At 47.6% G+C, this 13029-nt stretch overlaps 1 protein-coding gene across 4 annotated transcripts in view; it reads left to right on the forward strand.

The window, feature by feature from the left end:
• Positions 1–13029, forward strand: part of LOC148654004 (connector enhancer of kinase suppressor of ras 2) — a 106424-nt gene that overhangs the window by 79103 nt on the left and 14292 nt on the right. For 2 of the 4 annotated variants that reach the window (XM_088597144.1, XM_088597146.1), the window contains 5 exons: positions 6083–6120; positions 9886–9934; positions 11449–11497; positions 11904–12079; positions 12901–12974. In XM_088597144.1, the coding sequence (XP_088453270.1) occupies positions 6083–6120; positions 9886–9934; positions 11449–11497; positions 11904–12079; positions 12901–12974 (386 nt within the window). The remainder of the gene's footprint in view (positions 1–6082; positions 6121–9885; positions 9935–11448; positions 11498–11903; positions 12080–12900; positions 12975–13029) is intronic. The other 2 variants (XM_088597145.1, XM_088597147.1) reach the window with 1 other exon arrangement.

Below are 13029 nucleotides of genomic sequence, written 5' to 3' on the forward strand. Positions count from 1 at the left end.
GGGGGTGATTGCAGGCATGCTCGCAGGGTAACTAGGGGTCTTTTTTTAAAAATCTTATTCAAAGTAATGGAGAAAATCGAGACAACTGCTTTCGTGCCCTCGAAACGTCTGGGTCCTGTCTTCCAGGTCTCTCGGCACCCAGAGAGAACAGTCTTACAAAGGTGTGAGAAACGAAGGCACAGACAGCTGAGCTTTGAGCTAGTTCATTTCTAACTGCTGTTTGTTCTGAGTAAGTAAATGTAGTCCTACTTTAAATATTGAATAGCAGGCCTGATCCACGGTGAGGTCTGGAGACACTGATGCAAGCCCAGCAGGCAGAGGCTTCTAGAATGTTAACTGGCTTAGAGAGGAGGGAGCTGCCTGCCTTGTGCTCTGGATTCGTCCTCCTTTAAATTTTAATCACTCCCCATCAGCATTTCTGACGCCTGCGTCGTGTTGGGGACCGGGCCGGGAATCGTTCTCCCCGGCGGGGAGCCGAGATGGCGTCACGGAGGTCTCGGCCTCGGCTGTCTTCCCGGGCCGCCGTGTGTGCCCCCCTCCTCGCAGCTGGGGCTCAGGTTCCGCATGGCAGGCCTATCGCTTTGTGCAGCATCATCCCCCGAAGCTCAGGAAGCATTCGCAGTCGTGTGCCACTGTCCGGAGCCCTAAACTGGTGAGGGGTGGAGAAGGGAGAAAGTGGTCTAGTCGCTTCTGCTAAACTAGTTCTGCTCCATAGTCCTTCGGCATGGCCTTGTGCCCCGTGAGCACCACTTTAATCTCCCAAAGGGAGGGAATTATCATTAATATCACTATATATATAGTGATACGTGTCAGAGAACACGTCAGGGCTGTGAAGATTAAAGATCTCTCCAAGCCCATTGTTTCTCATTTCACCTCTGACGGCCACGACCACTCTAATCTCTCCGTCTGTGTTCTCAAAGACGGTTTTCCGAACTCATACATCAGAAAAACCACCGAAACTAAAATTATTCTGCAGCTAGGATCACACATTCTCCCTTCCCTTAACGACAGATTACTGTTCTTTTAAATTTTCTCCATTCATTGGAAGTTTCATTTCACACCTCTCTGCACCCATTCTGACTTCACACCTCTTGATTGGCCTCTCTTTCTGTCCCCTGCTCCTGCCTCTCACTCCTCCTCCCTCCCAACCTTTGTTGTGATTTTTAAAAATGTGATTTTTATTCATGAACGTTGCCATTGGCTTCACACACCGAGCAATAACTCCCACAACAGGGAATGGAACATCCTGTTTTCTTTCCAGTGTGGCCTCAGCGCCTTTTTGTCATGGGCAGGGAGTGGCTGAGCCAGTCTGCTGCCCGATGAGTCCCCCGCCTGGTGGGCACTGGCGTCGGAGTAAGATTCGACCTGGCACCCCACCGCCGGTCTGGGCCCCCCCGAGAACTGCTGAGTGCGCTGGGGCAAGATGTGGAGCGAGCGAAAAGTTACCGGATGGGTTTTGAACGCTGTCGGCACGCGTCACGCTTGAAGCCACCAGGCTTCGGTTTCCATAAGCTGCTCCCGCGCAGCTCCGTTTCTGACCTGGCCCCGCCAGCCGGGAAAATGGGCCGCGCTCGTTTCAGGGTTCAGCCCCTGTCGGTCGGGGTCGGTCTGCCGCAGGGGTGAGGGCCCTGGATCAGGGTAAGGCCCCTCATCTTTGCCCACAGTGGGGTCACAGCGAACCACTGGTTCAAGCCTCTAGAGAGAAGCAGGGAAAAAGTCGGAACGGCAGCGTCAGAATACAGTAAACCCTTGGTTTAACGGACTCATCGAGCGGAAGAGTTTTCTCGGGCAGTATTTTCAGCCCAAACGCAAAATATTACCCATCCCAGCCATTGCCTTACCGCTTCAACCAGTTCCGGGTCGCAGGGGTGCCAGAGCCTGTCCCAGCAAGCAACAGTCACAAGGCAGGGTACACCTTGGGCAAGGACACCAGTCCATCACAGGGCACACGCTGACACACACACTCACGCTTGTGACAGTTTTCCCAGAAGCCGGTTAACCTACCTGTATGACTTTGGGCTGTGGGAAGAATCCACACAGACAGCACCCCAGGACCAGAACGGTACCCAGGTCTCCAGCGCTGAGGGGCTGCAGTGCTCACCATTGCACCACTTGTCCACCCACACAATATTTTTATGCTTAAACATATATGTACTGTATATGAGCTTTATGGATCTCTTAACATATTTAACAATGGTTATTACCACACTCAATTGAAATTGTTTCTGTGCCTTTTTTGTCATAAATATACAAGTTGCTTATTTCATGCGTTGTAAAAACACCCTATAAAATTAACTCAAGGATACAAAATGCAACAAAGACCCATTGTAAGAAATTGACCTGCCGGTTCAGGGCACCATTGAAATCCCTGAATTTTAAACCCATGTAGTCGTTCTTTTTACCTTGTTTTAATTTGCACGTTTCCCCATTACTGCAGGGAAAAAAAATGTCAAATTTTAGAGAGAAAAATCCCCTTTGGCAGAATTTCTCAGTTAATTCTGAAGTCCGTGAAACCAAGGGCTGCTGTGCTGAAGAGTAAGAGAAACAGTGATGCAGGCTATCAGTAAAGCCGTTCTCGGCGGGGCTGATGCACACATCCCTCTGTGGGGGCCAGATTTCTCGGCAGCACAGAATTATTTCCCGCAGCCACCAGCTTTGATTCATTGCTGAGCTGCTGTGTGTTTTCAGTAGACTGGCTGGAGGGATGGACTCCTGGTGCAGCTCTGGGGAGACTGGCTCCCCCAGAGCCCTCCGGGACACTGGGAGATTCCCGACAATGGGAGTTCAGTGAACGGAGGAAGTGTGGGAGGCATTCTGGGTAAGGCAGCAGTCACGCTCCTCAGGCGGAAATAATTGCTTGGTTCATGTTTTCCCCTTGTGCCTTTCACGAGTCGGCAGTCAAAGATTTGGAGATGCATGCAATACGTTTTGAAAGGACTTGATCAGTGCATCCACTCTCTGTATTCCTGGTTGGGCACAAAGCAGAATGGGACATTAAAATGATATCAGGATATTTGTCTCTGAATCACTGAGTGTTTCCCATACCTTTAAAGGGAGAAGTTTTTGTGATGTACACAGACTTGAGCTTTTTAGATTAGATAGATTTTTGTTAGATTTTCTTTGTCAAAATGTACATTTCAAGACATTTTGGACAGAATTCTTCTAGCTGTTGAGAAGGAAATGTACCCAGTCTACAACAAACCCGTTGCTCAGAATGTTGTGCATGATTATTTGATGGTGTCATAATAGAATATTTATTCCAAGGGGTTTCGAAGCCCCGGGTCAAAGGTCCGGGTCATTCTACTGATAACAATGTATACAGCAGTGTGACTATTGATATTGAAGTGTCAGGCATCTGGAAGTACTGTGGCATTCATTTGAATGCTTTGTAAAGAATATGTTCCACAAAGTGATCAGCTAATCATCTTTTAGTTTCTCCAGTACGCCCTTGCATTTGCACATAGAGGCCTGGTAAATGACAGCTCATGATTTAGGGCGTCTGATCCTTGCACAGGTATTGATGTATTTGCTGATGGTACATCTTGGTCTAATGCATGATAAAGTGCCTTTCCAGAATGATAAATGTTGCTACAGACTAAGTATTACTTTAGTTTCTTGTCCCTTCTGTATGAAATTAGCTGTGGAGTTTTAAACAATTGGTGCTTTAGAATTTTGAAGCTCCTCTGCACAATCTGTGTATTTTTATGTTGGTGTATTAGTGATTAAAGGAAATTTGCTGTCTGTAAGTTTCTTCCTGTTGGTTAAAGCTGTTTACTGTTACAGTACTCAGAATTATGTCTGTGCACAACCACAATTTACAAAAGCGGCAACACATATCCTCACCTTTGCTTCGAAAGTCTTTATTTTCACTGCAATGACATCTGAGTCTTAAAAGCTGAGAATAAGGAAATGTGGAATTTCCTGGAGAGCCCCTGGGTAGGAGGCATTTTTACTGGAATAAATACAGTAAATGACAATAATGAGTCATAATAAATGAAAATAATGAAATTAATTAAAATAAAGAGTACTGGTAGATTTGTAATGGGATGGGGTGTTAATAGTGGAACTTGAAACTGTGATGGAAATGGTATGTTCTTGCCTGTTTCTGAAATGGTTTTTAAAAACGGTGTTCCTTGTGAGAGACGTATACCTTTTATAACACATATATGTGCTGTACCTACTATTATTTGTCACCTGAATTTAGAGGTTCGTTATGCAGTAACCTCATTATGACTAAATCATTGTGAATTCAGTTTTGGAGGTGGAACGAATCGACTTGACAATTTTCTCTCATTTCTGCTTTATGAGTGATGGAAATCTTGCACTAATGGAAACTTTAGGCTGTGGTGGCCGTTAGGCCATGCATGAATACACATGCTTACTGTAGCATGTACGAAATGCTTTTCCCTGTAGGTTTCCGCTGTGTTTTAAATAGGGCAGTGCGGTGGTATTTGGGGGGATACATGGTTGTTATGTAACCCGCTGGGTCCCGGCACGACGACCAGCAGAACAACGCGAATGCTCCAGGCTGTTAAGGAGGGCTATTTTAAGACCCCGGCTTTAAGAAGTCGTTTACTCTGCTCCACACAGCTGGAGAGGGCTGGCTGAGGTGGGAGTCTGGTGCGGACCCCCCGGCTGCCAGCCTCTCTTCATCTGCAGGTCGTGGAGAGAGATCAGAGGGCGTGCAGTTTCTGAATTATTCAGAAGCGGAATCATACTGACCTGGAGCCACCCATCCAATAAATAGCACATACATACAGTACTAAAAAAACACACAGTATGAGACATACTGAGAACGTAATAATAGCATATCAGTACTATACAGTATTACAATATGTATTGTATTATATAGAGGCATTTTTCCAGATTTGGATGTCATAAACCCTGTGTGTCTCTTAGATCATGGGTCTCAAGCTCATTTCCTGGAAGGCCTAGTATCTTCTGCATAGTCAATTAGACAACTAACTTTCTTATTTTCTTCTTTAGACAAGATTTTTCCCAATATACCTTGCAGCAGACTACTCACTTCATTAGAAATACAGTTACCAATAGTATTTTATGATTATGCGGTTAATTAAATAATTAGACTAACTCTTTCACTGAAAGCTTGGCTGGAACAAAAATCAGAAGACCCTGATTAGCTCCCCCAGGAACTCAGCCCGAGACCCCGGCTTTAGGAGCGCCTGCTCTTCTGTGTGAAATAAGCGCGGTAGTCTCTCTGCGCTGATAGCTCATGTCCGTTGTTAGCTTTCTCAGAGGTTCCTGCCTCAGGGGGGAGAAGCCCTGAGCCGTCTTCAGTGTGAAGCGACTTTCAGGCTGACAGGACTTGACCCTTCGTTTAAAGATCACTGCTCTGTGCTCTACTTGAGCACTTTTTATATTCCTACTGGATGGCAGGGATATTGGGCCATCATTGCTGCCTCGCTGCGCCAGGGCCCTGGGTTCAGTTCACAGAATGCCATATGTGTGGAGTTTGCATGTTCCCCTCGTGTTTTTTGTGGGTTTCCTCCAGTTGCCCTGGTTTCCTCCCACTGTCCAAAACCATGCTGGTAGGCTTTTGGGAAAATTGGGCCTGGTGTGAATGTGCGAGATCCGTGCGTCTTCCCTGTGATGGACTGGCGTCCCATCCAGGGTGTACCCTGCCTTTGCGCCCGTTGCTGGCTGGGATAGACGCCAGCTCAACCCCCCGACCCTGAATTGGACTGGAAGTTGGATGGGGGGGGGGTAGTGATCAGATGGAAATGTTGCTTGCACACTGATAGCTTTTTGTTTACTCGTCACTTATTGGCGTGGAAGTTACCGAGGTGTTCCGAAAACCACCCCTTCTCATGCTCCCCACCACCCCCACCCCCGCGGTTAAATAACAGGCCCCTCAGCTGCCTGCGACGGGGCTGTTCCTGCTGCACTACCGGCACCGCCACCCATCTCTTTGCTCACCACATCCCCGGTGTCAGAGTGACATCACTCCCCTGCGCGCCGAGAGGCAGGAAGTGTGGGCTTGCTCGCGTTCCGTGACCCGACTGCCACCCCAGACTCGGCCTCCCTTCATCCTCTGCTCTGTCTTTTTTTTTTATTTTCGCAGAGAGCCGGGGACACGCTGCGCGCAGGGGAATCGGACAGGTGAGCGCGCCTCTTTTTCGGGGGTCCTCTCTGAGTGAGAACGGGGGGCATGGAAGCAGTCAGACAGAAGGAGGGGGCTCGTCAGCCCGGACAGAGCTCGTGACAGATCTGATCAACCTCTTGAGAACCCACTGTGAATTGCAGCTGGCTCGAGTTGGTTTGCGGTGCTTCTCTGCGGTATTGAACATATTTTTATTAGCTGTAGAATGGGGACAGACTGGAATAGAACCAGTTGCAAGTGTGGCTGATGGAGTGTTATTAAAAGCTATACAGTCCAACAAATTCAAATGTGTTGATATGCAGTAAGTGTGTTATTTTACAAAGGTTAGCCAGAATATTTTCTCCCTTTTTTTCAGACAGAAATAACCCCCCCCCCCCAAAATGTTGAATCTTGTCCTTAAAAAGTAAGGCAACAAAAACGTTTTTATTTTGATATCATTAAAGGAAAACAGGAGGGTGTTTCTCTGTAACCATCTTTATTCATTTCCGTTTGAGTCAGGCCGAGCTTGTGCATAGTGCTTGTTTGTTTATGACTAACCCGAGGCTTGAGGTCTGTTCATCTGGCTGAACCCAGTCATTTTTGAAGAGAGACATGAATGGATGTTTTAATCTGAATATGTTGTGAGATGTACAGTCTGGATGAGACACTGATATTACACTGACTGATGTTGTCATTAGTGTCCAAGGCACCAGCGAGAGGACAGTGACACTGATGTGAGAGTGTGCTGTGCTGTGAGGATTCAGGCCTACAGTTGGTGTGTGGACTTTTAAACCTTTGTGCACCTGAATGAATTTTTCTATCCCTTTTCTGTTCTCTGAATGTAATCTAGAAACACATCTACCAACAGAGTGAAAATTGGACAGATAAACAATATTTGTGTTCTCATAAGAATGTATTTGAAAATTTCTGCTGAAAATCCATTTTGGCGGAAAAAACTGTGATAGGTTTTGCAAAAAATGAAAGCTTTGAAAAACAATCTGTCGGATGTCTTTTGTGGGGTTACCTTTGCTAATCCTTGAAATAACCCCTGCTAATTCTCTCCTGCCAGGAACTGAGATCAAATATTGGTGTCTGGAGGTCATACTCCAGAGAAACACAGTAATTCTCTTTTTTCAGCGTGCTTGTTTCCCGTCAGCATGGTGGCTGAGTCACACTGAGCTGCTGACACACTGAAAGGTGATCACAGCAATCTGTGGCCCCTGGTCTCTCGTCAGCTCTGTGCGAAAGACTTTGCTCTTGTCCGATCAAATGTCTTAAACATAAACCGAAAATCATCTGACCACAGAGACTGGAATAAGACAGTTAATGACCAAGAAACTGGATATATACAGCATGTAGTGACAGTCCTTAAAAATGCAACAAAAAAAGATGTTGGATTCCAATGTTCATGTGTTGCATTTTCAATGCCTCTCAGTGTATATAGACATCGAGAGTAGGGACAAAGAAGTTGATAAGACAGATGAGGCATCCTGGAAGGTTACAGCTATGAAAATACAATGGGTTTTATGATGAGCAAGGAAAATAAAGGATGTTCTCCTAGACGTAATTAGGTGTTCCTCTGAGCTTTTGAATGTCCTCTTGGGGTATTGCTTTTAAAAAAACTTGACAGCTATTTTGACAGCGATGGCGGGTGCTAAGGTCAAGGAGGCTCGTGACTGTCTCTCTCAGCGCAGTATCCTCATCTCCTTGAGTCTTCTGTCTGTGGCTGAAAAAGCTGCCTCTTGCTTCCTGTCACCCTCTGTGGGTTTTGCTGGGCTCCTAAGAGAATTAACCATGATAACCACTTTATCGTTTCCAACGTGGGTTCTCCTGAATGTCATTTTTGGAGTTTTTTTTCCCTTTTTGTTGCAACTTTGACTTTGTTCAGTTTCCACCAGAGCAGCACAAACAACACAAAGCGAGGAACGTTTTCCTTTTTCAACAAAAATAGAAAAGCGAATGATGTCATGTTGGCTGGGGAGGAAACAAGCAGTTTTGAAGGGTTTCCTACGTGCCATAAGCCCTTTATTTCTAATTCACAGCTTTCCAAAGAGGTCTTTTTTAAATCATTAAAGTATTTCCTTTTTATTTTTTTTGTTTTTTATGATTTTTCTTCTGATGGCATTTCATTTCATTCCAAGGTTGCAATGATCTTAAATAAGAGATCTTATCCTTTTGATTGCACCTTTATACTGTAACACTCTTCATACTGCTGGATTCCAAAGCCCTTTGGATATTGAAGAGGGATATAGAACCAAGAGGTTGTAGAGGTTGTTGCATGTCTGTGTGTGTGCAGATTCAGAGGTTAAATGGATCCTGTTTCAGTTTTTTCTCCCTACTGTGGCTAATGACTATTCTTATCTCAATACGTTGTCTTAATAAATAATTAGAATGAGAATTGCTTGTATTTGCCTAGTGATTTTCATCCTAAAGGACCCCCCCAAGCACTGTACAGTGCATATAGGAAGGGACCCATTTCCTCCAGCACTGCAGAGGAGCCCCCTCCTGGGTGACACAGTGGACATTGTGCCCCAGCAGCCCCAGTGCACTCCAGTTCAGGTGGAGGAGTGAGACACTCCTTCTCCAGTTGAGTTAAGGGGGAACTGTGTGCAAGCTCAGAGCAGAATTTAATCACCAGGGGTCGCAGCCCTACTCTTCTAAACCCTATGATCAGATCAATCACTAATAAATCAGTGTAATGCCCCAGTGTGTTCTCACACCATTGTGGGGTCACCGGTTCGGGAATTCCCCTTCAGAGGTAAGAGCGCCACCTACTGGTGCGCCTGTGGCATTCGAGTTTGCCGAGGCTGGCTCAGCTGGATCTCAGCGCGGGCCCTCCAGAGGTGCTGGCAAGGAGCAGGCCTGGCCTGGCAGGGCGGGAATGAATGTTTCCGATATCCCCCCGGGAGAGAATTCCAGGGATCGGCGGCGGGACCGAGGAAGCGAGGCAGCAGCCTTCGCCCGGCGCGAGGCGGGGGGATCCGAAGCAGCGCGCTTCTCTCTCTTGTTTGCGCTCTGGAGGCGGTGAGAGGCACGGGGCAGAGGAATCGCTGCCAGTGTGCCAGTCCCACAGAGTTAATGGAGTGATGTGTTAGAGAGATTACCACAGCATCCTCGCAAAACAGGAGAGAAGCCATCTGTCTGGCATCTAATTGGACACCAAGCCTCTCTGCTGCAACAGTCCCTGGAAAGACGAGCGCCGATAAATACGTTTGTATTTGCTTTATTTTACAGCGCTCCGGCTCAGGCTGTTCGCGATCAAGGCTTGTTGTGTGCGCCGTGTGTTCTGACAGGAAACTGAGAGGAGGGCTCATTTCAAGAGAGCTTTTTTTTTTTTCCTGACCCCTGTTTGTTCTGAGAAGAATTTCACTGATTGTTGGTACCGAACGCGATTTCCAAAGAGAGAGAGAGAGAGAGAGAGGCTTAAAAATCTGGGTGTCACTCCACAACAAAACGCATCCCCTGCTATAAAAACTTTAAAGGTTACAGCTTAAAAAAAAAAAAAAAAACATACCTAGGTCAAAAGGGAAAAGTGTTTTTTTATTTCTGTTCTGTTCACTGGTTGTGCTTAAACTAGCACATCTGTCCTCCGGCCAAATTCCAGATGTGTCTCCCGGTGGCAGCACCCAGAGGTTACTTTCATCTGTCCAAAAGCACTGTCTCGGGGTTTCGTTCTGCAGGGAGGAGGTTGGTCGAAACGCGGTGCTCTGCGTTTGTCTGTCTGGCAGCCTCTAGCATTCTCCTCCTCTCTTTTGACCTGTCTCCCTTTTCCATGCTCTCCGCAGGTATGCTAGTTCTGGCGTAGAGCGTCAAGGAGGTACATCCATGAGGAAGGTGAGCTCTCTTCCCGCGCTGGCATTCACAGCTGAGTGTTGAGCTTATGCCTGTAGACTCCCGGAAAGGTCTTGTTTTACTCGGATTTGCTTCTGACCAGCACAAAGCCAGGCGTTCACTGAAAACAGACACTTGACAACCACTCGCTGTCTAAGGAGCCTTGCAGCTTCATATTTAGTGGACCAGAATTCCTTTTTTAACAGAAATTCAGAAAAATGCAGAAAGGAATGTAACAAATATCAACAAAGAAAAGATCATTAGACCATCAGCTATGAAGGGGCGGAGCAGTGGCTCTGTGGCTCAGGATCTGCGCCTGTGGCTGGAAGTTTACTGGTTCAAATCCCAGGGGCGGCAGAGGAATCCTGTTCCGTTGGGCCCCCTGAACAAGGCCCTTCACCCCAACTGCTCCAGGGGTGCTGTACAATGGCTGACCCTGCGCTCTGACCCCAAGCTTCTCTCTCCCTGTCTGTGTGTCTGTGTCTCATGGAGAGCAAGCTGGGGTATGTGAAAAGACAAATTCCTAATGCAAGAAATTGTACAGAGCTAATAAAGTGATCTTATCTTATTATATCTTTAAAATATGCATAATAATAAGATATTGAAATGCTTCAAGAGCCCAGCAGGCAGGCAACCTGAAAAGCAATTGTTGTTTCGTCTTTTCAAAAGCACTTGAGGACAGGCGGACATGCACTCGTTGTCCGGTTTATTCCTTGCCCTGGCCTGCGGTTAGAGCGCCGTGCAGTTCGGATAAGCAACGAGTAGGTTTGATCACAGATGCCAGCCAAGGTTGGCTTAACATCCCACTCAGCCCAAACCTTATTAAACCCTTTAATTGGCTGTTGAGGCTGGACCCTGGTGATGCTGAAGAGAAGTAAGGGGAGGGGGGTCTCTGGGGGTCTCTGCCTGTATCGTAATGACTCCTCACTCTGCGTTGCTCTCCTGTGCTGGTCTAATGGGCTCTGAGCTCGCAGGGGGAGGAGAAAAAAGGGGTTTTAAGCTGACGAGTGAAAAATCTGAAACCAGCTCCATCATATGCACATAGCTGTAGCTACGCAGGGCAGTCTCAGCGTCCTGGAGAATGCATTCAGTCAGCTGCACTCACCGCATCGAGCCCAGGCTGTATCTTGGAAATCAGATGAACAACATGAACAGGAGTTTTGTCCAGGGTCTTGTCAAAAACAAAAACCCGCAGAGACGGAAGGAGGCGCCATCAGGTCATTTTATATAGGAGTATACCCCCTGCCCCCCCACACCCAGCCCAGTGTGGTAACTGTGCAGTGGCCTGTTTTGCTAGAACACTCACTACAAGTACAAAAGTAGGGCATGGAAAATACTGCTTGGTGTGGCAGTGCCAGGGATGCTTGGCAGCCGGCAGGCTTCTGGAGTCCAGCGGATATCGTCCATGATCTGCAGGGTGGCAGAGCCTGACTACAAAATCTCTGCCTTTGGCTCAAGTGAATAACTCGTCTCTCTCTCTCTCTCTCTTTTTTTCTTCTTCTCCCTTCTGTCTCCAGTCATTTCACTACGCCTCCTTAAGGACTAAAACCAAAAAGAGGACAAAAGGTACGCGAGAGTGGGGGGCTTCTGAGAGCCCCCCGTGTGTCTGTGGCAGTGTGAGTGTGTGACCGAGGCTCTGCTGGGCGGGGAGGGTGATGTCTGTCTCAGGTATAACCAAAGGAAGTGGGGGGGGGGCAGGCTGACGGAGCGCAGATTGTGGGGGCCCTGCAGGGCCGCAGGGGGGTGGGGGTATGTGTCTCAGGTATAACCCAGGGAAGTGGGAGGAAAGCAGACCAGCAGCACATTGATTGTGGGGGCCATGCAGGGGTGTGTGTGTGTGTCTCAGCATTGAGACCTGAGAGACCAGGAGGAACCCAGGTCCTGGTGCTGGGAGCTGGGTTCGACAGAGGAGAAAGTGGCTGTTCCGGGTTCGGCCATTTCTCATAGTTTACAGTCTCTCCCCCACCACAAGCAGGCTCTCTGACCAGCGGGAGCCGCCGGAGGATCTCCTGCAAGGACCTGGGGCATGGAGACTGCGAGGGCTGGCTCTGGAAGAAGAAGGATGCCAAGGGCTACTTCACGCAGAAGTGGAAGAAGTACTGGTTCATCCTGAAGGACTCCTCTCTCTACTGGTACACCAACCAGAACGTGAGTCCGCCCGCCTCACCCTGACTGCTGTTCCCCGCTGGGGGCAAACTGGAGACAAACCTGCCCATCAGCTTTGTTTCCCTGAGGTTCGAAGATAAGGGCACAGGGGTCCTGACTCTTCCTCAGGGGCCACTCACTTCTCCTCAGTTCAGTTTAGCTCTCAACTACGACTAAATTAATTACTAAATTGCCTGATCTCTAATCATGTTTGCTGGGGATGCTTTATAAAGGCTGGAGCGGGCAGCTGTGTCAGCTATACACGTGTAAGAACATGTAAGGATTCGGCCATTGAGCCTTCTTGCTCACACCTGGGGACACACCTGCTGTTGAGTTTCTTCTGTCTGCTTTTGCTTTCAGCAAGTTCAGATCAACTTGTACTTGTTCCTTTGCATGATTCAAGAAGAGCTCTCAGTCCTGGAGGGCTCAGTTCGGGGAGGAACAGATTCATCCACATGGGATCTGTGGCTACACCGGCTATGTCGGTGACACTCTCTCTTCCCAGACCACAGAGACTGAGCTGTGCGTGGTTTTCTTTACTCCATGATCAAGCTCTACTCACAGGGGAGAAATAACAACTGGCACCTGTGGTTTGGAATATCATGAGACCTGGGAAGAAGCTAATGCTTTTGAGAATTATTGCATGATGAAGGAAGTCTGGCTGCACAACACTGCCCATCAGATACCAATACTAAACGCCTAGTGGCTTTTGGTGCGGTCAAGGTATCTGAAAGCACATGTGATGCAAACGAACAGATGCGCTCCCTTTCTGCTTTAGACCCTTTTTAACCCTGTCGCTCTTCGTTTCTCTCCCCCTTCCCCAGGACGAGAAGGCTGAAGGGTTCATCAGCCTGCCGGAGTTCAGGATAGACAGAGCAATAGAATGCAGACGGAAATTGTAAGTATTCTGGGGCCTTTTGTTTATTGATGTAGAATATACAGTACAGTACAGG

This window comes from Lepisosteus platostomus, chromosome 10, assembly GCF_059453375.1.
Source record: "Lepisosteus platostomus isolate fLepPlt1 chromosome 10, fLepPlt1.hap1, whole genome shotgun sequence".
Taxonomy (NCBI): Eukaryota; Metazoa; Chordata; class Actinopteri; order Semionotiformes; family Lepisosteidae; genus Lepisosteus; species Lepisosteus platostomus.